Source organism: Ursus americanus, chromosome 27, assembly GCF_024610735.1.
Source record: "Ursus americanus isolate L20-20 chromosome 27, mUrsAme1.1.p, whole genome shotgun sequence".
NCBI lineage: Eukaryota > Metazoa > Chordata > Mammalia > Carnivora > Ursidae > Ursus > Ursus americanus.
The window spans coordinates 24,596,749-24,620,597 of record NC_142153.1 but is presented as its reverse complement, the minus strand read 5'-3'; the positions used below and the strand labels follow the sequence as shown (position 1 = coordinate 24,620,597).

Below are 23,849 nucleotides of genomic sequence, written 5' to 3'. Positions count from 1 at the left end.
TCTCCCTGTCTGCCTGCCCTTCCCCATTAAGTATGTGCACTCGTGCTCTCTCTCTCTCAAAATAAATAAATAAATAAACCTTAAAAAAAAGAGAAAAGTTTCTTACCTTGAATTTAAAATCTCAAGGGTGTTGGGGAACAGAAGTGTAAAGAGATAATTAGAGTAAAATGTTGTGTAATAATATGAAAAATAGTGATTAGCATGACCCTGTAAAAACTGCCTGCCTGTTTAAGAAAGTCTTTCTATATTTTGAGTAGTTTGCTGTTCAGGTAAATAAAAAAAACATTTATTGAAATTAAGGTCTTTTTATCTAGAAGCATATATATCTTTTTATTAATAATATACTATTTTAATATTAATAGAAATATTATAATAGTATAATATGTAACATTATATTTACCATATATTGTATTTAATATTAATAAAATCTGGTAAGTTTTTATAATTTCAATCTATGTCCACTATCTTTTTTATTCAAAGTATCTTATAGATTTTGTTTTTATTTTTTTTAATTTCCATTTCCACTGCTTCTTTGCTTTCAGAGAAGATGCTGTTATTTTGTTTCCACTTATGTTAGCAAATTCTCTTACTAATTTTAGTTTAACTTCGGGTTTATTAAGTTTTCTGGATATAGCGGCATTGGTAAATAAAATATTTTCTTTCTTTTATAATACCTTTTATTATACTGCCTATTTTGTTTCCCTATCTTGTAGGAATGACTGCTGAATTTCATCGAAGGTTTTGAGCATATATTTACAAATCATATGAATAATATAACATTAATCCTTTAATTTTTGAGGTAAGTAATTGAAGATTTCCTAATGATAAATGAACTTTGCCTTACCGAGATAAACCATACTTGTTATTCAGTATTATGCTTTTTAAACTACTTGATGCAATTTGCTTTATTGTGCTTAGACGTTTTGCCTCCATTTTATATGTAATATGTCTGTTATGAAGTATTAAAATTATATTAATTTCATAAGATAAAGTGGAGTTACTTCCAAAATTTTCTCTGATTAGTAATAGTTTTAATAGTTTCCAAATTATCTTTCCTTTAAAAGTGAACTAGATCTCAGGCAAAAAAACACAAAAAACAAACAAACAAACAAAAACTCACCTGAGCCTAACACTTAAAAAGAAAAAAAAAAGCATCTATTGAACTACAGTTTATGAAAAAATGCCCTCATTTTAAGGGGATAGTCTAATGAGTTTTAGCAAATGAACGCATCTGGGCAACCACCATCCCACGCACTATCATCTCCTAAAGTTTCCTTTTATACCTTTTCAGTCCGTCACCAGCCCCAGGCAACCACTGGTCTGAACTCCATTCTATTGCTTAGTTTTGCCTGTTCTAGAGTTTCATATGAATGGAATCATACAATATGTACTCTTCTGTGTTTGTCTTTTTTACTTAACACGATGGTTTTGAGAATTATCCAAGTTGTTCCAAGTTGTTGGACCTATCAGTAGTTTGTCCTTTTTTATTGCTGAACAGTATTCTGTTGTATGGCTATACCTCGGACACTTTGATCCACTGTTGATAAATATCTGCATTAGTACAATTTGGGGCTAGAGAGAACTGCTATAAAATTCATGTAAAATTCTCTGCTATAAAATTCATGTAAAATTCTCTTTATGAACACATGCTTTCATTTCTCTTCGTTAAACAGCTGGGAGAGGGATCACTGGGTCATATATTAAGTAGATGTTTAATTTTATAAGAAACTTGCCAAACTGTTTTTCTAAACTGGTCATTTTGTTTCACATACTTACCGGCAATGGATGAGAGTTCCAGTTGCTCCACAACACTTAATATTGTCAAGTTGTTGCTTTTTAAATTTTAGCTTATCAAAGTGCTTGTAAAGCTGTGTCTACCTAACTTGTTCTAATTTGCGTTTCTCTAACAATTACAAGTATAGAAATCTCTTTATGGATTCTTGGCCATTTATATATCTACTTTTGTGAAGGGGCTGTTCAAATCTTGGTTAACCAGGTAAAAATTTTGGTCATTTAGCTTTTTAAAAAAAAAATAAGCTCTGGCCAGTTTTATTAAAGAAAACTTATGTGATTTGCTTTTCATCTGTCTGTACTGGCATGCTTCTAATAATATCAGAATCACTGGATCGATGAGAGACAGTGCTCATACCCTGCAGTATCTCCCATATGCGGGGCCCAATTCCATATTATTACCACTGTGGGTGGTGGACACCGGCTCTGGCCAACGTGGCGTAGTATTCGACCTCAGATTTCCTCAAGGTTGGGCAGTTGTTGGCAAGGACAACCAGTTTTGCTTTGCCATGCCTGATCATTTTCAGAGTCTGCTCGTACCCCAGCACGTACTTTCCACTTCTTATAATGAGTTGGAGCCTAGAGTCGATTGAATTCAGAGACTTTTGTTTTCTTTGTGGCCATCTTCCTGCCTTAGGTACGGGAGAGCTCCAACCAAGAGCAGCTGCCAAGGTGGCTGGGAGCAAGAAAGGAGTCAGCTGGCTTCTTATTATTGAGTTGTAAGAGTTTTTTATATATGGTGGCTATGAGACCTCTCTGAGATAGGGGTGGGTCTGAGATACCTGTGGGTCTGCAAGGTCAAAACGATTTCCAAAATTATATTTGCCTGTTTTGTTATGTTGACATTTGAACTGATGGTAAACAAACAAACAAACAAACAAAAACTAACGGTGGGCAAAACTCCTACCTCCTTACCATGAATCAAGGTGGTGGCACCAAGCTGGACCAGTGGTCAGTATACTCTCCACGGCCACACCCTTGTAGTTTTAAAATATGCCTTTTTTTTTTTAACTTAAGAATGTACTTCATGCAGTAAAAAAGATTAATTTTATTAAATTTTAGCCTGGTAGTATATAGCTTTTTAATATTCTCTGTTACTAAATGGGGAGCTTGCATGAAGCCCTTCTGCTGCGTACCAGAGTTGGAGGAGGAAGCCGCCTGTGCCACCATCTGAGTTGCAAGCATAATGAGCCCCACGTCTCACAGAATACCATTTTTCCAGGAAAGAATGACTGATAGACATCTGGTTATTCAGACTAGGGTACTTGGCAGACACGATTCTCAAAAATGAATGGTGCATATGTGTCACTTCAAGGAAAACAACTGGCAGTATTTGTTGCCAATGATATAATTTGAGCTTTCGAAGGAAAATTATAATTTTTGGAAACTGGAGTCTACCATCATGAGCTTACTAGCTTCCCAGCAGTCCAAACCTTTTCTGATGATATCAGTAGGGATGTTCACAAGGGTGACTTTAAAGATATTGTAGGATAGAAGGTGTCAATATTTGGAATAGCAGCATAAGTTAGTGAACCCCTATTTTCCAAATGACCAATGCATGATGTTACAAAGTCATGCATGGGTGAAAGATCCACTTGAAGTACAAAATAGGCTGATGGATTTTATTTTATTTTACATATTTTATTTATTATTTGAGAGACAGAGAGCATGAGCCAGGGGAGGGGCAGAGGGAGAGGGAGAAGCAAACTCCCCATCGAGCAGGGAGCCTAATGCGGAACTTGATCCCAGGAACCCGGGGATCAGCACCCAAGCCAAAGGCAGACCCCCTAACCGACTGAAGCACCCAGGTGCCCTTCGGGTGATGGATTTTAATAAGAGCAGTATGAAATGCTCATTGATGTGGTTTCAGATTCCACACTGCAGTTAACCTTTAAGAAATGACCACTTCTTAAATTTTGGTCTTAGTATCTACACTAATTTCATAGGGAGGACATAACAAACTACCAGCAACTTGGTGGCTTAGAAGAACAGAAATGTATTGCTTCACAGTTCTGGAGGGCAGAAGTCTGGAACCAAGGTGCCCATGTCCTCTCTGAAAGCTCTAGCAGAAAGATCCTCCTGGCCTCTTCCCTCTTCTGGGAGCTTTAGATGCTTCTTGGCTTATAGAAGCATAATTCCTATTTCCGCCTCCACCTTCACATGGCCTTCTCCCTGGGTCTCTTCACACTGTTTTCCTTCTATATATATCTGTGTCCATATTTCTTTTTTATAAGGACACCAGTCATATTGGATTAGGGCCACTCTAATGCCCTCACCTGAACTCCAGCAAATCTGCATAGATCCTCTTCCAAATAAGGTCACATTCCGAGGTACTGGGAGTTAGGACATTGACATATTTTTTGGGAGGCAGAAAATCAAACGAAGAGCAGCATCAAAGAATATCTACGCTTAATTGGAAAGGCTGTTACTTCTTCTGAAGCCCACACTTATCTCTGTGAGGCCAGATTTTCTTCATATCCTGCAACCAAAACAACAATAAATCACAATTTACAGCCTCTGGGGATTAGAATGTTACCTTTTTCAGGTAATGGTGGGACATTATTCTGCTCACCACAGGCTGACAGAGCTGATTGAAAAGGTGAAATGTGGGGACAGACCTAGGAGAGGACAACGCATGTCATTAAGAACAAGTTAGGATATAAGGATTTAAAGACAAATATAAATGTTACTGAAATTCTTATGTCACTCATGGATGTGGCTTTTTTCAGCTGGTGTGGGTTATTAAGAGCCAACAATGGCTGTTCATAACAATATAGCTGCCATTGGTATCCACATATCACTTCATTTAGCTGAGCCTGACCCCAGGTCCTCACACTTCGAGTCCAGGTACTCACCTCTAGCTTCAGTTCCTTCCTGGGAGGAAAATTAGTCTATATTCTTAAAACTCTGAGTTGCTCTATTGTGTCCCTCAAGACCATGAAGCATCTGAGATAATCTGGTTCTAAAACAACAACATTTCAGCAGAAATCAGTATGATACACTAGGAGATTTTTGTGAAAAGTGGAGGGGTCCTTTTAAGTGGCTTATGCAATCAGAGCATACAACAAATTTAAAGAAAACTTCAGAGCATATGGCATTCTGATATCTTCAAAGTGTGGTTTGATGGGACCAGCAGTGAACATGAAGAGGAGGTATGATTTTAAAGAAAGCTGTTGGAGTACTGTGTTGCAAATAAAATCTAAGCAGGCACTTTGCAATTCAGTTTTCTGTTTCTATTTTTTTTTCCCCTGGTGTTTTATTGCTGCCTTGCACTCCCAAACACTATAAATGTTCCTTGCCAGTTTTACATTCTAAAATTCTAACTTGGTCATGTTCTCTCCAAGAATCTGACATTCATTTCTCCCGGTGTACTGGAAAGAAGGAATGCCACAGCTTAGCTAAATAAGGGGATAGGACGGTAGTCTATGTCTTTGGTAATGTGTCACCAACTCTCATTTTTATCCATCATCTTCTTCCCAGAATGGCAGCATTTGGATAAAATGACCTTCAAATACTTCCAGTCCTATAAGTTTGCGACCCTCCAGGGCTTATGTTTGACTCCGGTTTCAACCCACCAAATCCGATCACGGTCGGGGTCCCATTGTTTATGACAGCATTCCACTCCCGCAGGGACACCGACTGAAAGAGGAATGATATCTTTCAGGGTTTTCTACTGTTACTCTTTGTATTTACAGTCTACTGACCGCCAGCCAAAGAGAACAGACGCCTCAGTCATCAGCACAGACCCAGGTCAGGAAGGCCTGCTTCTGCCAAGGTGCGCTGGGAAGACAGGAGGCAGAGCGGGAGACCTGGGGTCACAGTGCTGCCCTAGTCTGGAAGCTATTAAGCCCTGGCGTTTCAGTGGGAGGTCTGAGGACCAGCAACAAAGACCTCACCTGACGACGATTTTGTTAGAGACTCTCAGGCCCCCCCGCTCCAGACCGGCAGGATCAGAGTCTGCCTAATAAGGAGAGTTCCAGGTGATTCTTGTGCTCGTAAAAGTTTGGGAATGCTTTGGTTAAGCATGGCTGAGCGCTCCTACTTTTCCCCGCCGCGTGGCAGTGGCCAGGCCCCGAGTTAGACGAGCGTCTGCTATCCCACGGCAGGAGGGGTGACCTGCGGAGAGGCGGGCGCGGTGCTCCGGGCAGCCTGGCTGGGTCCCCGGCAGCGCGACCCCGGGAGTGGGCGGTGCCGATGCTCCTCACGCCCCGCCCACGGCCCCAGCCAGCCCCAATGAGCGGCGCGAGCGGAGGAAAGCCCGCCCCCGGCGCCGCCCGCGCTCCTCCCGCCCGCGGTCTCCTCCCGAGAGTGCGACGCCCTCCCCGAGGCGCCCAGTCGGTTCCCCGCCATGGGGCGCCGGGCGCTCCTTCTGCTCCTGCCGCCGGTGCTGGCCGCGCTGGGCGGCCTCGTGGGCTCCGGGACCGGTGAGTGGGGCCGCGGGCGGGGCGCCGTGGAAGGGACCGCAGCCGAGGGGGTGGCGGGCTGGGCGGCGCTGCAAGGGGCGGGAGGAGAGCTTGGGGCACCCTCGCTGTTGTGCGCGACGCCCCCCACCCTCTGTTCTGCAGTGACCTTCCATAGAGGAGGGTGACTTCGGGCCTTCTGGGGGGCTGCCCGGGGAGTCGCGTGGCCCCTTGCTTCTCTGCCCCGGACGCCTTCCCACCCTGCCCAGTGGGTGGAAGGGTAGGTGGGCTCAGCGGACCCACGCGGTGGCTTTCCTTCATCCCTCCCCAAGCGTGTGGGAGAGAGCTGTCTGCACACCTGCGCGCAGGGCGCACCCTCTTCCTTCCCCCAGCGTCGTGGCCCAGTGGGATTCGCTGTCTAGCCCTGGCGGTCTCCGAGGGGACCTGCCGCTCAGCGTTCACCAGGGAGCAGATTTGGCCTGGGTGGAGGCCCGGGGCCTTGGGAAGACATAACCTTGCTCCAGAAGCAGCGCGGGGAAATGGGGCTTGGGTCTGAGGTGCAGTTAGGACGCAACTTTCTGTGGCACTTGTTGATTCCACTCAGGTTTAGGCAGATCCCCAGGGCAGAGGAGAGCTGAGTCTATGTCCCAGGGTGACCGAGACACCCACAGTTGCCAAGGGGTGGTGGCCGGTTGGTGGCTTAGCCACGTGTAGGAGGTGCCTAGCCTTTGTCAAACCGTCTGGCCTGCGGAGCTCTCCGGACAGGTGCTCTCAATGGCCCTCATAGATTGAGGGCTGGTTTTAAATCATTTTAACTTACACAGACTCTTGGTCAAGGGGGTGTTAACTAGTTCGGTGGAGGTGCCACTTTTAACTGAGTTGTTTGTCTTCCAGGAGCGATTCTAACCCACAGGGTTTGTGCCGAGCCTGGTGGGGCATCTATGCAGTGATGAGAAGCCCTTGTTCTGTGTGGTCTTTTTGCACCACTCCTGAAGCACCCTTACAGTTACTTGCATTTTTTACTAAGCGGTCGTTCCCAAAGCCTTCTGGCATGTAGCCCTCTTTAGGATGTCTGTTCTAGAATAGCATGTGATCACCCTACTTGGCATATTAACAGACTATGAGACTATACTTAACATACAAGTAAATATATTAATACATCTCTTATTTATTCACAGCAAGCATCTACATAAGTGAAAAGTAATGTTTTGAGGCCCATCTGCAGGTGTGTAGAATCTATATTCACACTTGGTCTCCAGACTGAGAAGCACCAGGGCAAAATATTGTTCAAGGTGTGACTCACCTGGAAGTGTAAGTCTTTGAGGGCTGAGTGGACCCCTAATTGGGATCCTTCTGGAAGGACCTGCTGGAAGTGGTAGCAAAAGAGTTAAAGCTTTATGAAGATTTATATGGTGGGTATATGGCACCAAGTGGCTTTGTGGCCATTTAATCTATGAATCTTTCTCTTCTTATCACTTATTTACTATTCTCATTTTATAGACAGAAAACTGTGATCCAGAGAGAGAATGTAACTCTCCCAAGGTCATATTGTTAGTAAGTGGTCTCACTAAAAGGTCAGCCTATGTAGCCAGAGAGCTAAGTCTGTGCTCCCATATTAGTGGCTGGTAACATCACCTGCTCTCAGTGGTTTTGGTCAAGCTAAGTGAGATTGCCTGGATGGTATGTGAGTAGATGGCAGAGTTGTTAGCTACCAACTAGTAACCAATACTTTCTGAATATTTTATTTAAAATGTTTTTTTATAAGCCAGCCTTAAAACAAACAAACAAACAAAAAACCTTGAGTAGCTAAGCTAAAAGTACTATCTTAGAGGGATTCAAGTAAGACTGAGAAATGGTCCCTTACCATGGAAGGTGTGGTCTACACAATGGCCTTCCATTGTCAACTTCCATTACACAACTTTGCGTACCACTTTCCATTCCATGTACAAATTGTTCCTGGGAGTAAGACCATGGGGGGGGGGGGTCTTCACTGCATCTTACAGAGACTTCTAGTATAGGCCATGTGGTTTATCTTTTCCAGGAACTAAAGATTGGCTTTTTCTCTTTGAAGGTTAGGACAGTATAGTAAATTCAGTATAGTTAGCCCTTCCTGGTACTTCCTTCTGAGGACCACATTCCATAACAGGCTTATTTTTGAGCATTAATCATTCAAGGTTGATAAACACAAGTTCATGACTTGAATAAAATAGTGTAAATCAGTCTCACACAAATAACTGGAAACTTAAATATTTATAACCAACCTATCAGAGGCATTTTTATGAAGATAGTATGTAGGACCCCAAATCCTAATCTAATTTTTAGATGTGTCTGCACATGCTTAAAAGTGAACTGGAGTCTAGACTTTGAGCTTAGACTTCTAAACATGCAACTGTTCATACAGAGTCTTTAAGATCAAACCAGAGCTGAAGACGTTGCTGGGTCTCTTTGAGCACAGTGCAAGTCAGCCCCATTCGAATGGGAAAACAGAGGCGAATGGCAGTTTCCCAACTGCACGCCACCAGAAAGAACAGTTTCCATGGATCATTACTGCAGAAGTCCTATGGATTTTTATGGTACTGAATCCCCCTAGTGTTCTCCTGGGTGTTAGTTGAAGGACCTTCCTCTGAATGACCTTTTCACTGCAGCTTCTTCTGAAAAGGTGCTCTCTTGGACCCGAGGAAGCCAGGAACTCGCATGGATTTGCTTTTCATTCATCCAATGCAGATGAAGTAAGGTGTACCATGACGCAGCAAGCTGCATGTGGGGAAAGGTGCATTCCTGTGGCCTGGCTCTGCAATGGACAGCAAGAGTGCCCTGATGGGACCGATGAGCAGTGTGGTGAGTACTCCTCGCTGTATCGTGTTCTCATCCATTAATGGTCCTCAGTGCTGCGTGCCTGGCTCTACGGTGTCGGGTCTTAGGGTCTTCCCTCTTAGGGGGTATTCGGAAATATGCGGTGTTCTGGGTTGTTGCAGGCTTTCAGCAGGTAAGTCTAGGGATGTACACGTTGGTAGCATTGTTATCAAGACAAGTGTGGAGGGCTAGTTGGGATAGAAAATCCAGCACAAGTCTGGCTCTTACCTTCAATTCTAGCTTCAACATGTGGCAGGTACTGAAACTGGAATGCCACAGATTGCCTTATGGGAAACCCTCACCGGCCCCAGTGCCCCAGTGCACACACTTACTTGTAAATATATACAGTCAACTACTTCAGCTTTGCTTAGAGCTTTTGGACAATGAGAAGATGATTTTTTAAATTGAGGACAAAGAAAACTATGAAACCAATAGAAGCCAAGTTAGCCGTGTGGTAAATGTCTTCCTGAAATTCAGCTCAAACACCTCTGTGCTAAGAGTGCTCCCAGCCCCAGAAGGGACACCTGAGCCCCTGTAGATGAGGAAAGCCTCTTAACAGATACCTCACATCCTCGAGCGGTAAATATGGAAGGAGAAAATTCCTGATTAAAAGAGGGAACCACCCCCCCCCCCGCCCGCCAAAGAACTTGGGAAGTGATCCATTCCTTTTCTCTGCCCCACATGCACATTCCTGGGCTGGCCACTTACTGTAACTAATTTAATGTGAAACCTTTGATATTAAAACCTGTACTATTACAGGTTCGAATTAAATTTTGTACTTGCAGAAATGCCTTGTGCTCTGCTCCCCGGTACATTTCCCCCCCAGGTGTCAAGGTTTACTTGCATCTGCCAGGAGGCACACTTAGGTGGCAATATTCGAAGGTCCCATTGGACCCCAGACTGACAGTTTCCAGGTTATCTTCGATCTTAATATGGTCTCAAACACCAAAGGGATTCCAAGAAGTGAAGCTTTAAAGCTATACTGGCCAATACCACATGTGAAGACTTACATGTATTGAAATGATAAATATAGTTCTTTTATCCTACTAACCACACTTCAGATGCTCAATAGCCACACGTGGCTAGTGATGGCCACTTTGGACAGCATGGGTACAAAACACTTCCATCATTGCCGAAGTTTTTGTTGGACGACAGTGTTCTAGAAGCATGATGGGAAGCGTAAGCATTACTGGGCTGCTAGGTGATTGTCCCTAAGCCAGGGGTATGGTGTGTTGCTAAGGGTGACATGGAAAGGACAGGCAAATTTAGGATGGCCTCCGTGGCAGATCAGGACTTAATTGTGCTTTTTGCTACTGAAAATACTTCATATGAAACCCCAGTCGAAAAGCTGTCAGTGCCCTGACAAACACCTCTTCCTCTCTGCCTCTCGAACACCGCCACCGGTCCGCAGAGGAAGTGTGTCGTGGACATCCACAGGCCTGGCAGTGTGACGACGGAAAGTGTATTCCTATTAGCTGGCTTTGTGACGGTGCCGGGGACTGCCTGGACGGCTCCGATGAGGGGAACTGTGGTAGGTACAATTTATTTTCTCTTCGGACATGTTCTCTCTGTGTTAGCCTCATTGATGACCTCCACGGTATTAGGCGACACCAGCAAGTCACTAGATAGCCTTCTGCTGGACAGGGGCGAAATCCACATGTTCACTTGTTGCCAGGATGACACGTGACCTTTTATCCACTTCTGCATGTTGCAAACTTACCTAAAAGATTCTTGCCTCTGTTGGCTTTTTAAACTCCTTTGGGTGAAACTTCCGCGTACAGAGTTGGGGCCACATGTCCAGTGGCTAGCATCCCGTTCAGTTCTTGGTTTTCTGGAGACCAAATCCATGAGCAAACCATGAATACCCAAATACACAAGCCTGCATGGCCGGCCGTTCCACCTCACTAAGCCGACACCCGCCTTTTACAGAGAACTCCACGGCGTGCCCTGGCCAGAAAATCCAGTGTCCGGGACATTCTCAGTGTCACGAGGCTTGGGAACTCTGTGATGTCCATAGGGACTGTGAAGATGGTCTCGATGAAGCACGCTGCTCCCCGAACCGCTGCCTGGTGGGCCAGTGGCAGTGCAGGAACAAGGTGTGTGTCTCGGATAGCTGGAGGTGCAATGGGGTCAATGACTGTGGGGACTCCTCGGACGAGGATGCCTGTGGTGAGTGCCCCTCCCCCTCTGTCCTTCCCCCAACAACCCCCCCCACCGCCCCGTCCTTTAAAGAGGAAGGTTGTACCATGTGAGCTGCTTTCTGCAAGTTGCATTTTAATTCCTATGACTGAGACTTCCATCCTATATCTAAAAACAGGATGTTTCCTAGCAATAACCAAGATGTAGTTATCCATGGAAACATTGATCAGTGCTGGACACTCTAGGCAATATGGCCACGGCACAGAACGCAGGAGCGCCCATATCTGAAGGAGGTCTCCTAACAGACGCCTCATGGCCTTGTGTAGTCACTATGACAGGGGGAAATTTCTTATTAAAGGAGGACCCCCCTCACCCCCCAACCCCTGCAAAGAACTTCATGAGTACCACATTCCTTTTCTTTACCCCACATACACAATGCAGTAGAACCTCCAACTTCTTAGTAAACCACAATCCCACTTGATCTTTCTAGAAATAAATCTGCAATATTGAATATATTCAGATTCTAACATTTTTATCATGTATAAACTGGTTTCTTAAGAGGGTCTTCCTTTAGGGCTCATGTTGACAGAATTTAACACCATTTCAATTAGAACTACTTAATACTAATTCAATTCGAATTCATTATTATTTCAATGTAGTGCCCAAGTGGCTTCCCTTGACTTTGTCTTTATCAAGTCTTAAGTCCTAATTCCCTGACAATTCTGCTTAAAATGATAAGACTTTCTTTCCTACCTAGACTTGCCTTGGGTTCTAGAAATACTGCCACCTTACTGTAATTAATAATTGTCTGTTTTGACTCCCCCTTCCCCCACGTGCTGTTGGAAAAGGCGGCTTTCCTTCCTACACAGCTTCCTGTCCAGAAGGCATGGTTCGATGTGATGAAGGGAAATGCATCCTGGAATCCCTGATGTGTGATGGGGAAGCAGACTGCACAGATGGTGCTGATGAACCCGTTACATGTGGTGAGGACCCAATTGTCGGGTGTCACGTGGGGGTGGGGAGAATCCGATCACGTCAGCCGATGCCTTAGTTATCATGGGGGTCCACGCTCTCAAGAGAGTGATTGGACCAAACTCCTATGTCAGCAATCATCCTTTGTGATGGGTCCCCCACATTTTACAAGTTCCAGGCCTTGGCTCTGGTCTCCTGTGGATGCGCAAAGCTTATCTGAGCTGTAAAAGTTTTCGAGTTCTCCTCACGTTATGGCTCTAGGGAAATAGACTAAACACCTCAAACCACATTGCTCCAAAAATTCTGGAATAAAGAACATAGACTTTGCCACTGAGAAGCAGATCACGTGTTCAAGACCATATGGTGAATTCTGTAAGGATTTAACTGAGGAAGGACTGAGGAAGACTATCTCCTGGTGAGGAGGGAGGTTCCTGAGCAAGCATCTCAAGTTTTATTTATTTTTATTTTTTTAAAAGATTTTATTAATTTATTTGACAGAGAGAGAGGCAGTGAGAGAGGAAACACAAGCAGGGGGAGTGGGAGAGGGAGAAGCAGGCTTCCCGCTGAGCAGGGAGCCCGATGCGGGGCTCGATCCCAGGACCCTGGGATCATGACCTGAGCCAAAGGCAGACGCTTAACAACTAAGCCACCCAGGTGCCCCTGCATCTCAAGCTTTAAAACCTTGTGATTCTCACTATAAAAATCACTGTTGGTTCAAGTTGGGTGGGAGGGGGAGAGGGCACCTGTCCCCAGGTCACGTTGTCATCTGTCTCATTTCCTCCTTAAATCTGGGCTTAGATGCATGTGATGAGACCCCTGTAGTGCTGCTGAGGGCTGAGAAAGCTGCTTTCTACTAAAGGAACACGTAAGACACTGAAAGCATGAACAGTGGGACAAAGCACAGGTTTCCGGTGCTGTAGAGATAAATCACTGAGGTTAAGAAGTTACTGTATCTCCTCCTGAGGTGAGGGTCCTGGCCACTCATATTTTCTAGAGAAAATAGGGAAGAGGTTGCTGGCCCTTCCGTGGGTGAGCAATACACCAGCATTTGAAATTGTTCAGACTGTCTGCCTAGAAAAGTCCTTTTTCCTGCTCCATGATTCCTCACTTTCCCTGTTCTATGGTCTTTCCCCAAAGCCTCCACATTCCTAGGTCAGAGGGCAGGGTCAAAGGTTATTCTTTAGAGGTCCTCTGTAGCCCTCACACCATGTAGGGGGTTGTAACACCATGGTTTAGAAAACGTTTGCTCTGTACCATGTTCAACTCTCCTGACCGCTGCCTTGTCTCTACCAGGGAAAAACTGCTCCCTGGCCAATGGGGGCTGTGAGGGGCAGTGCAGTGACACCACCTGGGGAGTCCAGTGTTCGTGTGGAGCTGGGTGGCAGTTACAGCCGGACGGGCAGAGCTGTGCAGGTCAGAGTTCATCTGGCTCATCCTGCAAAGTTTTTATGGCAGTGGGATATACATGCCGTGCAACTTACCATCTGAATCATTTTAAGGGTATAATTCAGTGGCCTCCACCACATTCACAACACGTGTAAACATCAGCCCCATCCATCTCCAGAACTTTCTCATCCTCCCCAACAGAAACTCTGTCCCCAGTCCCTGGGAAACTCCATCAACTTTCTGTCTCTCTGAATTTGCCTGTTCTAGTCCTGCATGTAAGTGCAGTCATGTGGCATCTGTCCTTTTGTGTCTGGCTCATTCCACTTAGCCTGTCATTAAGGTTCATCCATGTCATAGCAGGTGACAGACTCTCCTTCCCTTCCTAAGGCCAAATGCCTCATTGTATGTATGTGCCCCATTTTGTTTATCCGTCTGTTGACGGGCATTTGGGAGGTTTCCACCTTTTGGCTGTCGTGGACAATGCCATGAACATTGGCGTACACATGTCTGAATCCCAGCTTTCCATACTCCAGGGTATACACCAGAAGTGGGATTATGGTATCCTGCAGTAACTTCTACGTTTAACTTGAGAAACCTTCAAACTGTTTTCCATGGGGGCTACCCCACTTGCCATTCCCCCCAGCAGCACACAAGTGTTTCCGTTTCTCCACGTCTTACCATTCATTCTGAATCAGCAATGCCCCCAAGAGTGTTGCTAGGGTAACCTCCATCTGGATTCTGTACCAGCCACACACCCGGGGGCTCTACACTGACATTCCGGCTGAATTACCCTTACTCGTATGGCAGCTCCACAGAGCCAGGGACTGTCTGTCCCAGCACCCAGCACACTGATTTCCACATAATACATGTCCAGTGAGCATCTGAAAGGGGGCCCAATGGCCCCCAAATGCTCAAGAGATTACTCCATGGTCGCCTCTGACTTTGACTCTCTATCATCAGATATAGATGAGTGCTCCAAGGCCTACGGTCCCTGTGGCCAGCTATGCCATAACGTCCCAGGCTCCTACTCCTGTGCGTGTGTTCAAGGTCACCAGCTCTACAATGGTACCAGTTGTCGAGTTACAGGTGAGTTTCGAGACCCTATGCAAAGCCTAGCCCTTGCTCTGTCCTTAGTGGTAAGTATAGATAGAAGTGCTATCGATTCACTTTAGGGTCTAGTATTAGGGGTGACTTTATTCTTTCCATAAAGAAGCTGCTATTGCAGCATTCCTTGGCCAAATCAAGTGTCCGTTGCTATTACGTGTCTTTATTTTTCTTTCATTTTATTTCTTCAAGTAATCTCTACACCCAACATGGGGTTCGATCTTACGACCCCAAGATCAGGAGTTGCATACTCTGCTGACTGAGCCAGCCAGGTGCCCCTATTAAGGATCTTTAAGATGACTGAGCTGTTCTGTGGGCTATACACATAAGTGCTCCAGAGACCCCGCTGATGTAATGTCTACTTGGCCTGTGCTGCTTTAATCATGGGACAGTGAATTCCATTTGGCTGCTATGTCCGAGGCAGGGAGAGTACTTCTGTCTAGGGTTGGGGGAAGGGCTGCATCTGAAATCAAATAGGTCCAAAGTTCCAAAGATGAGTTGGAATGTGTTGGAGTTCAGAGGAGGAATTGTGACTTAGGGTGCTGAGCAAGATCTCCTCTAGACACACCTGAGTCCAGACTTGAGGGATAAGTGGATTTCAGCACGGCGGATGGGACAGGATCTTTGGTGAAAGAGAACAGCATGAAAGAAAGTGTCAAAGGAATGTGTCACTATTCCTTTTCCACCTTCTATTGCAGATGATGCTGTAAAAATTCTCATAGCAGCAGACACAGAACTTGGGGTCCTGGACCGAAGAACAGGCATCTATGAGCCTCTGATACCTATAAAATCGAGGCCTACTTCTGTTGCCTATGATCTTGAGAGAAGCATGTACTTTTGGGTGGATGAAGTCTTACATGTGTTCATCCTTGGGAAGCCAAACGCAGTTCCTCTCTATCCAGGTATATTTCTTGATGTTAAGAGCCTAGTTTCTTAAAGCTACTTCAGCAGAGTATAAGCAGCCTATGTATTCATCTGGACATCGTCTGTGACTCACTTGTCGTGAATCATGAGAGTGTATACATACAATCCCGATTTGAGATAAGACCACGTGATTTGGCTCAACAGGAGCTTTGGTAGAGCATAACCAGAGAATGGATCGCTCTAAAGACGTACAGAAAGTCTGGGGACGTGGGCTCAGGCCAAGGTTAGTCTCAGCTTCATCCCTAGGTATGCGACTTTGAGCAAGTTGTTAACCCCTTTGAACCATACTCAGTAAGACGAACGCGATAGCCCTTGTCTCATTGGGTAAGAGGGGGGGCTTCAAGTAGAATGGCACATGGGATGAACAACTCCTAGCAATTCCCCTGAGACTTCTGTAATAGATGTTGCCCCAAACTGAGGTTGTTGCATTCGCTGGATTTCTTGGTTCTGCTTCTGCTAAGGTCCTTCTCTTGCCCTACTGCCCACTGTAGATTGCACATAGCATGTCTCTGGTCTTCCTTTCCTGTGTCCCATTTGCCACCTCATACAGCTTGAAACCAGATGTAGAAAAGTTTAGTCTGAATCTTTCTTTCAAGGTAAGAAGAAGGTAGAAGAATACAGGAGCATAATACTGTCTCGTTATCCCCAGAACTTAAAACCATAGACAGTATCTCTTTGGACTGGCTCACGGGGCAGTTGTACTGGGCTAGCAGCTTCGCGAGCGTCATCTGTGCTGGTCTGAGTGATGGCAGAGGCTATGTCAAAATCTTGGAAAAGGATCTGGTGCCAGAGCAGCTAATCGTGTTTCCCACAAAGAAGTAAGTAGTGTTTCTCTGAGAATATATCCTAAATCATTGGTTATCTTTGATGTTTAAATTGATAAGATAGCCCTTCAACGTTTTCAGTGTAGGTCTCATTTGCTCCAGAAATGTCTTCATTTTAAGTCTAAATTGAATCCTAGGGAGAGCAATTTTTCAGCCCACTGAGTCTAAGGGCAGAAATCTCCGCATTCTTAGCCGCACAACGGCCTGGGCCTGAACAAGAGCGCTAAGGGAGCCTGGCTGTTTAGGACAGCGCATGTGCAGTGTGGTGGATGGGGGCGGAGTGGGGGGGGGGACTGGGCTGTTCAGGACAGCGCATGTGCAGCGCGGGGGGTGGGGGAACTGTTAACACTTTGCGCTTCTGCGTTCCTCAGGTCCTTGTATTGGGTAAATCGTGGCGAGAAAGGCGCGAGAACTATCGAAGCTGCAGGGATGGACGGCTCAGATCGGAAGGTGCTTGCAGCTGTCCACATGGAGGAGCCTGTGGGGCTGACGCTTGACTATGTGGCCGGCCGGCTGTACTGGATCAGTGAATATAAAGAGGTACTGGAGAGAGGTCAGGAAGAAAAACGTTTTAGTCAGGGCTTGGTAGGACAGTGGGTAACCGCAAAGTTCTCCGAAGTCTCGCATGGGCACTGCAAGGTGCCTTCTGGCCATGAAGAGTGAGAAAAGCAAGCTATGATGGCACAGTATCTTTAGTAGAGCTCGACCGGATCAACATGGGTGGGGAGACGCAGTGTGACTTTCTCGAACACTGCGGTCAAACTTAGCACTGGAATTTCCTGGTAGCATAGGTCATATTATATGTTGTACCCAGGATATAAAACCTTTTAAGATGGCAGATCACCTCCTTAAGTACCTCTTAGTACTTACTTGCATTCCTATTTCTAGGTCTTAATATTACTGTTGATTTTATCTTATTTTGGAAGCATCAAACTGACAGACCAATATGACATGGTGGCTAAAAGCATAGGCTTGGGAGTCACAGGTTTTTTTCTAAGACTTTAGTTTTTTTGTTTTGTTCTGTTTTTGTTTTTAAGATCTTATTTATTAGAGCGCTGGCGAGCTTGCGGGGGAGGGACAGAGGGAGAGGGAGAGACAGACTCCCCGATGAGTAGGGAGCTGTACTCGATCCCGTGGTCCTGGGATCATGACCTGAGCTGAAGGCAGATGCTTAACCGACTGAGCCACATAGGTGCCCCATTTTTTTAGTGATCTCTACACCCAGGGTGGGGCTGGAATTCATAACCCTGAGATCGGGAGTTGCATGCTCTACCAACAGCCCCCCAGGGACCCTGGGAATCGTATTTTTAAGTCTGTTACTTCAGTCGTGACTTTGGCCATTTATGGCACCTGTTTGAGCTCCCATTGCCCTCTCTGAAAAGAGAGAATGTTTACCTCGGAAAGCAGTTGGAGAACATAGGGAAAGGACTTGGTACAATGTCTGGATACAGACAGTGAGATATAGTAGCTATTTGTACAGGGTACCTGTGACCCCAGTTCGTGCAAGAAGCAGTCCAGCCACTGGCTTTGGCATTAGCCTCCATGAATTCTAAGATGCTTTCATCTTTATCAAGTTGATAGCACGTGAAGATGGTAAATCGGTGTCCACCAAGAGGCGCACTGACGTTGGCATCTCTTGCTAATGCTCACCGGCTCTCATGACTCTACCCTTCAGTCCATAGAGACGGTAAACGTGGATGGCAGTGGGAGGCACACCTTTCCTGAGATCTTCTTGGAAGATGACAACCCAATAGGACTAGCTGTATTCGAGAACTCTTTCTTCTGGGCAAATAAAATACGGCTGTTTCACACTTCACCCCACACCCCAAAGGAGAGAGTGATATTGCTCAATGCTTCCATATCTGCTTTCTCGGTGCTCCACAAATCCCAACAGCCCAAGGGTATGTCATTGACACATTAAGTGTTAATTATTGTTGACTAAAAGTTTTCTGTTCTTGACAGCAAATTGAAGAAAGCCCAGCATCCTTTTATTGGAGGAAGTCAAATATTCATTGACTAGGAGTTAAAAGCTTTTGTTAATCAGAAATTATATGTCAAATTCAACTCAGATAATGCTTCTTAAGTGGGTCTGAGAGACTCACTGAAGTAGAGAGCCGAGACCACTATTTACTTCTAAAGGAGTCTTTCTATCCAGAAGCCGGGCAGTCCTTTTGTCTTAACTCTAGGGCAAAAGACTTGGTTGTTCCTTGAAGACTTATTGGCCTGAGGTTAATATGGTTAAGTAATTGCCACTATCCAAAAGGGATTACGGGAGTTTAAAGGTCAGCATGCCTAACCTAGAAGGTAACGAGTGTACTAGGATTCCTCTTAAGGCAAAACTAATTTAACTCCCCTTGAGTATTAAGTTTTGAACTAGTATGGAGAATTCTGAAATCGTATCTAACCTATTTCTATTTGAAAATAGGCAGGTACCCAGCATGTGCTCCAGGCTCATGCAGCCACCTCTGTCTCCTGTCCCCTGTCCATCCCAAGGGCTATAAGTGTGTTTGTCCGGAGGGAATGTTCCTTTTACCTTCTGGTACATGTAGTGGTAAGTATGCTGGGTGAAATGGGCTTGGCTCAAGGAGACACATTGCATGGTAGGCCTGGAAATAACATAGCTTCCGTTTGGGGATCACTTTTACACTGACAACTTTACTCTGATAAGTTTTGTTATCCAAAGATCTTGATTAGGTTTTTTTCATTGCGTTAAAAATATAACTGTTTTAACGACTTTCAAGTGTATAGTGGCATCAGGTGTGTTCACATTCTTGTGCAACTCTACCATCCATCTGCAGAACTTTTTTTTAAAGATTTATTTATTTTAGGGCATGAGCAGGAGGGAGGGGCAGAGAGAGAGGGAGAACACCCAAGCAGACTCCCTGCTGCGTGCAGAGCCTGACGCAGGGCTTGATCTCATGACCCTGAGATCACGCCCTGAGCCGAGATCAAGACTTGGACGTCTGACTGAGTCACTCAAGCGCCCCTCTCCAGAACTTTTTCATCTTCCTAAACTGACATTTTATACTCATTAAACAATAACTCCCCATTCGTCTCCCCCCAGCCCCACCCCTAGACCACCATTCTGCTTTCTGTATGAATGTGACTACTCTAGGAACCTCATGTAAGTGGAATCCTACAGTATTTGTCCTTTTATTGCTGCCTTATTTTACTTAGCATGATATCTTTACGGTTCATACGTGTTGTAATATGTGTCAGAATTTCCTTTCTTTTTAAGGCTGAATAATCATTTTATTTGTATTATATTTGGTTTCTCCATTCATCCATCAATGAATATTTGGGTTTGTTTGATTATAAAACAGGAAAAACAGATTACACCACTCAGTTTTACCCCAAATTAAGTTGGTATAAGAAAGAAATCCTCCATAGTCTTATGACCGTTGTGTACTCTGACTTAGGTTTGTAAGCAGGGTCTACTTCAATATTGTTAACATAAATTCTTCATGTTGTTTTGTCTTTGAAATATTGAGGCTTACAAGCTCCATTGAACATCTCTATCCAAATTACTTTTTTGGGGAAAGATTTTATTTAGAGAGAAAGAGTGCATGGGTGGGGAGGGGGCAGAAGGAGAGAGACAGAGAATCTCAAGCAGACCCCTGCTGAGTGTGGAGCCCAGTGCAGGGCTTGATCTCACATTCCTGGGATTGTGACCTGAGCTGAAACTTAGAGTCCGACACTTAACCAACCAAGCCACCCAGGTGCCCCCCAAATTACTTTTTTTGCTAAAGAACACTCAGGTTTTAAGAAGGATAAATGATGTAAATATGTTCATGCCCTAACTACCTTTAAAGAACACAATTCTCAGGGGAAGCCACTGAATGTGATCACGGTGTATGTAATACGCTGTTGTGCCAAACTCAGGACTTCAGTTTAAATTGTATCTTGAGGGACACCTGGATGGCTCAATTGGTTAAGTGTCTGCCTTCAACTCAGGTCATGATCCCAGGGTCTAGGATTGGTCCTGCATCAGGCTCCCTGCTCAGTGAGGAGTTTGCTTCTCCCTCTACCCTCCCCAGCTGCTCATGATCTCTCTCTCTTTCAAATAAATAAAAAAAGTTTTAAAAAATTTAAAAAATTGTACCTTGAACATTATATATACAGGGAGAGCAGAGCAATTCTTCATTTGCCCAAATGACTCCTTTCTCTAAGGAAGCTAGGGCATTCGTGTTGTTTGTGTGCCTCAGAAGCGAACTTGCTAAGACCCCTTTCAAGGTGTACCTCAGCTGGAGAGATTGCTCACTATGGAAGCATGGGGCTTATCTGACAAATGGCCAAATCTCCTTTTTCTTGGTAGAGTTAAAGCTAGTGTTCTCTTCTGGCACACGTCTCTACTTGTTGAAAGTTGGTTTTATGGGGACTGCTGTAGAGAGAACCCTAGTCCAAGAGCATCCTAGAAACATCTATTTACTGGATATTGACTGGAAAAGAAACCTCGTCTACTGGACAAATGCCCAGGGACAGCTGTTCTGCTCAACTGGCTATTCAGGAGAAAAGCAAGAGATTTGGACAGAGCATACAGGTAAGCTGGATGGCTTTTTTGGATTTTCCCCTTTATTTTCTGGCTCTAATATTCACTAGAACCAAAAAAAAAAAGTACCTGTTCCCGATCTGAATCAACCTTAATGCCAAAGAGTGGTTTTAAACTAATTTAAATATGAACTGTGACTTACCCTTGTACTTACAAGAGGTGTGCAGGCTGTTAAAAGGCTACCATGATTCAGGAAATCCTAAGGTCAGTGGTAAGTTTTTTGAAATTCTATTTTTTTGGCCTTAAGTTTGGGTAAGATAGAAATAGACCTTAAATATTTCAATTTTGCATTGCAGATTTTTCTTGCACTAATTTAGAAGTGATTTGCAATGCAGATTTCTGAAAGAACTAGCAAGATATCTTCTTAACGTGGTAATATATGCTTTCTCTCCTCTCCCACACTCTCCCACTTAGCCCGTCCTTAGCGCCTTGTACTCCACCTAAAGGCAAACATCTATTTTATAAAAGAGACCTGGGGCTAGAGCTCTAGGGTGAGTAATTTGATTTCTGAATGTCTTGCGCCCTGGGTACTCTAAGTACCAGTGATACGCTTTACTACAAGAAGCGCCATATTGAAATGCATGTTCCTGAGACATCCTTCAGAGCGGTAGACTCTACCAAGTCCTGTGGGCAAGCACAATGCCTGACACCTAAGAACTTCCAGTACCTGCCCCAGAGAACTTTCAGGAAAAAGTGAAATGGGCAGCATTCTGATGGCTGTTTGAGGAATCTTATGATCTTGAATTTCTTCCCATATCTTCCCACCAGTTAAAATGCCACCTTCGCTCCACTGGCTAATATTAGCGAATAGGTTTCTGTGTTACAGTGATCACATCAAGGGTTTGTAAGGGACTGGCAACTTCATTCGAGCAGTCTTCTAGGGTGGAACGTTGTGTCCCTGTGGTAGGTGGCTCTGAAATAATAGAAAATCTGTAGGTCTCTGTCCCTGGTTAATGGCACAGAGTTCCTAAGACCTTTGCAACGTCCTGAGTCATAGCATCAGACACAGAGTTCCCCTAAGTCCTTTGAATTTTTCTAGGTGATTGGAAGAGTTTGGTTTGAATGAAGCAAATTTAGTGGGGTCTGCAGTGTAATGCAAATTGAATTTAAGATCCATTTCTACATTACCCAGACTTAAGACCAGAAAAAATTTAAAAACCTTACCACTGACCCTGGGAGGGTATTTACCAGAAAGACCAAGCCATGACTAGAAGCTTAGAACTTGCAGCCCCACTCCCTGTCCTCTGGAGAGGGGGGAGGGGCTAGAAATGGAATCAGTCATCAATCATGCCTGTGTGATGAAGCCTCTATGAAATCCCCAAAGTAGGGGCTCCAGTGAGCTTCTGGGTTGGTGAGCACATCCCTGTGCTGGCAGGGCGGTATACCCCATCACCATGGGAACAGAAGCTCCTACTCGTGGGCCCTTTGGGTGTTGCCCTGTGGATCTCTTTGGCTGGCTGTTCATTTGTATCGCTTATGAAATAAACCAGTAAATGTGTTTCCCTCAGTTCTGTGAGCAGCAAATTATCAAACTCGAGGGGGTTGTAAATCCACTGATTTACAGCCAGTGGATCAGCGTGCACGTGACAACCCGGACTTGTGACTGGCATCAGAAGTGGGGGCAGTCTTGGGATGGAGCCCTTAACCTGTGGGATCTGATGCCTGTCTAGGAGGACAGGGTCAGAACTGAATTGTAAGACATTCGGCTAGTGTTGCAGAATTGCTTGGTATGGCGACCCCCCCCCCATACCCCCACATCTGGTGTCAGAAGTGTTGGCGGAGTAAAGGAGCCACAGGGGTGTGTTTTTTCTTGTACAGTGCCTGAAAGCTTGACAAAGCCAGGCAGGCCCTTCACAGCAGGGATCAATCAGGCTGGTCACTACCTCTCAGGACCTATTTGCAGATCTCAGGGCCTCCTTACAGCCCTTGTGAGCATGCAGCTTTCAGCTTCTTACATCAGAGGGTGCTAATATCAGCGGTTTCTCTTTTTCTAAAAAAAAAAAAAAAGATTGATTTGAGAGAGAGAGCACATGGTGGGGAGGGGCAGAGGGAGAGAGATACTTAAAGCAGATTTGTACTGAGTGTGGAGCCCAATGGGGGGCTCAGTCTCTTGACCCCGAGATCACGACCTGAGCCGAAACAAAGAGTTGGACGCTTAACCGACTCTGCCACCCAGGTGCCCCGGTGTTTTCTCTTGAATGAGTTAATCTTGTCCTCATTGACAAGTGTAGGCTGGGAAATACAGAGGAGATTGCTAATAAAAAAAAATAGGAGGGCTTCAAAAATACATTTTAGGCAAGAGTGCATGTCTTTAAGAACCTGTGTAGAATCTCTCAAAGAACATTCCGTGGCCCTGGCAACTGGGCATTCAACCTTGAATCTGCACAGCACCAGTAAAATCTAATGCCAGAGAGAGAGCATCTTCTGTGCAGATGGCGGAGCCCAAAGGAGCAGAGAGAAGCTGCACCGGGTGTGGCTGGTCTGTTCTTAACTGGCTGACCTCGAGCCCTTCTTTCCTGGAGCGACTTAAGGAACATGGGGGACAACTCTGTGTGAGTTCCTCCACATGAAAATGTGAGGAATAGTAGGACCTCTCCCCCTAACACCCAGGAAGTGGGGAGAACTAGAACACAGGAGTCCTGTGTGTACAGGCTTGTCCATTCTGCCAGCGACGCCCCAGCTTCCCGCCTCGTCTGTTGGTCAGCCTCCCCCTTAGTTAACATTGGAGTTCTGAAATATATCCCAGCACACCACAGGGTATTCTATTAAGACCCAGCTCTCTGGGGTTGGGGGATGTGTGCATAGATACATTATATATGTTTGTAATAAAGCTTACTGATACAAAGGTTGTAACACAATTTACAAATAACAAAGTATACAGTGCTCTTTGTTGTAAACTTCTTGTAG

At 45.0% G+C, this 23,849-nt stretch overlaps 1 protein-coding gene and 1 pseudogene across 6 annotated transcripts in view; one reads left to right on the top strand and one right to left on the bottom strand.

Annotated features, from left to right (window-relative positions):
• Positions 1–2,063: 2,063 nt before the first annotated feature.
• Positions 2,064–2,976, bottom strand: LOC123800917 (large ribosomal subunit protein eL30 pseudogene; annotated as a pseudogene).
• A 3,163-nt stretch (positions 2,977–6,139) lies between these two features.
• The window catches only part of LOC123800916 (low-density lipoprotein receptor-related protein 2-like), a 40,089-nt gene continuing 22,379 nt past the window's right edge, over positions 6,140–23,849 (top strand). For 2 of the 6 annotated variants that reach the window (XM_087856468.1, XM_087856467.1), the window contains exons 1-13: positions 6,140–6,215; positions 8,916–9,029; positions 10,456–10,575; positions 10,974–11,213; positions 12,053–12,166; positions 13,449–13,568; positions 14,502–14,627; positions 15,344–15,547; positions 16,219–16,387; positions 16,765–16,933; positions 18,069–18,294; positions 18,819–18,944; positions 20,709–20,933. In XM_087856468.1, coding sequence (XP_087712594.1) covers positions 6,140–6,215; positions 8,916–9,029; positions 10,456–10,575; positions 10,974–11,213; positions 12,053–12,166; positions 13,449–13,568; positions 14,502–14,627; positions 15,344–15,547; positions 16,219–16,387; positions 16,765–16,933; positions 18,069–18,294; positions 18,819–18,944; positions 20,709–20,933 — 2,029 coding nt within the window. Of the gene's footprint in view, positions 6,216–6,251; positions 8,765–8,850; positions 9,030–10,455; positions 10,576–10,973; positions 11,214–12,052; positions 12,167–13,448; positions 13,569–14,501; positions 14,628–15,343; positions 15,548–16,218; positions 16,388–16,764; positions 16,934–18,068; positions 18,295–18,818; positions 18,945–20,708; positions 20,934–23,849 lie in introns of those variants that run through there. The other 4 variants (XM_045810868.2, XM_087856466.1, XM_087856469.1 and 1 more) reach the window with 3 other exon arrangements.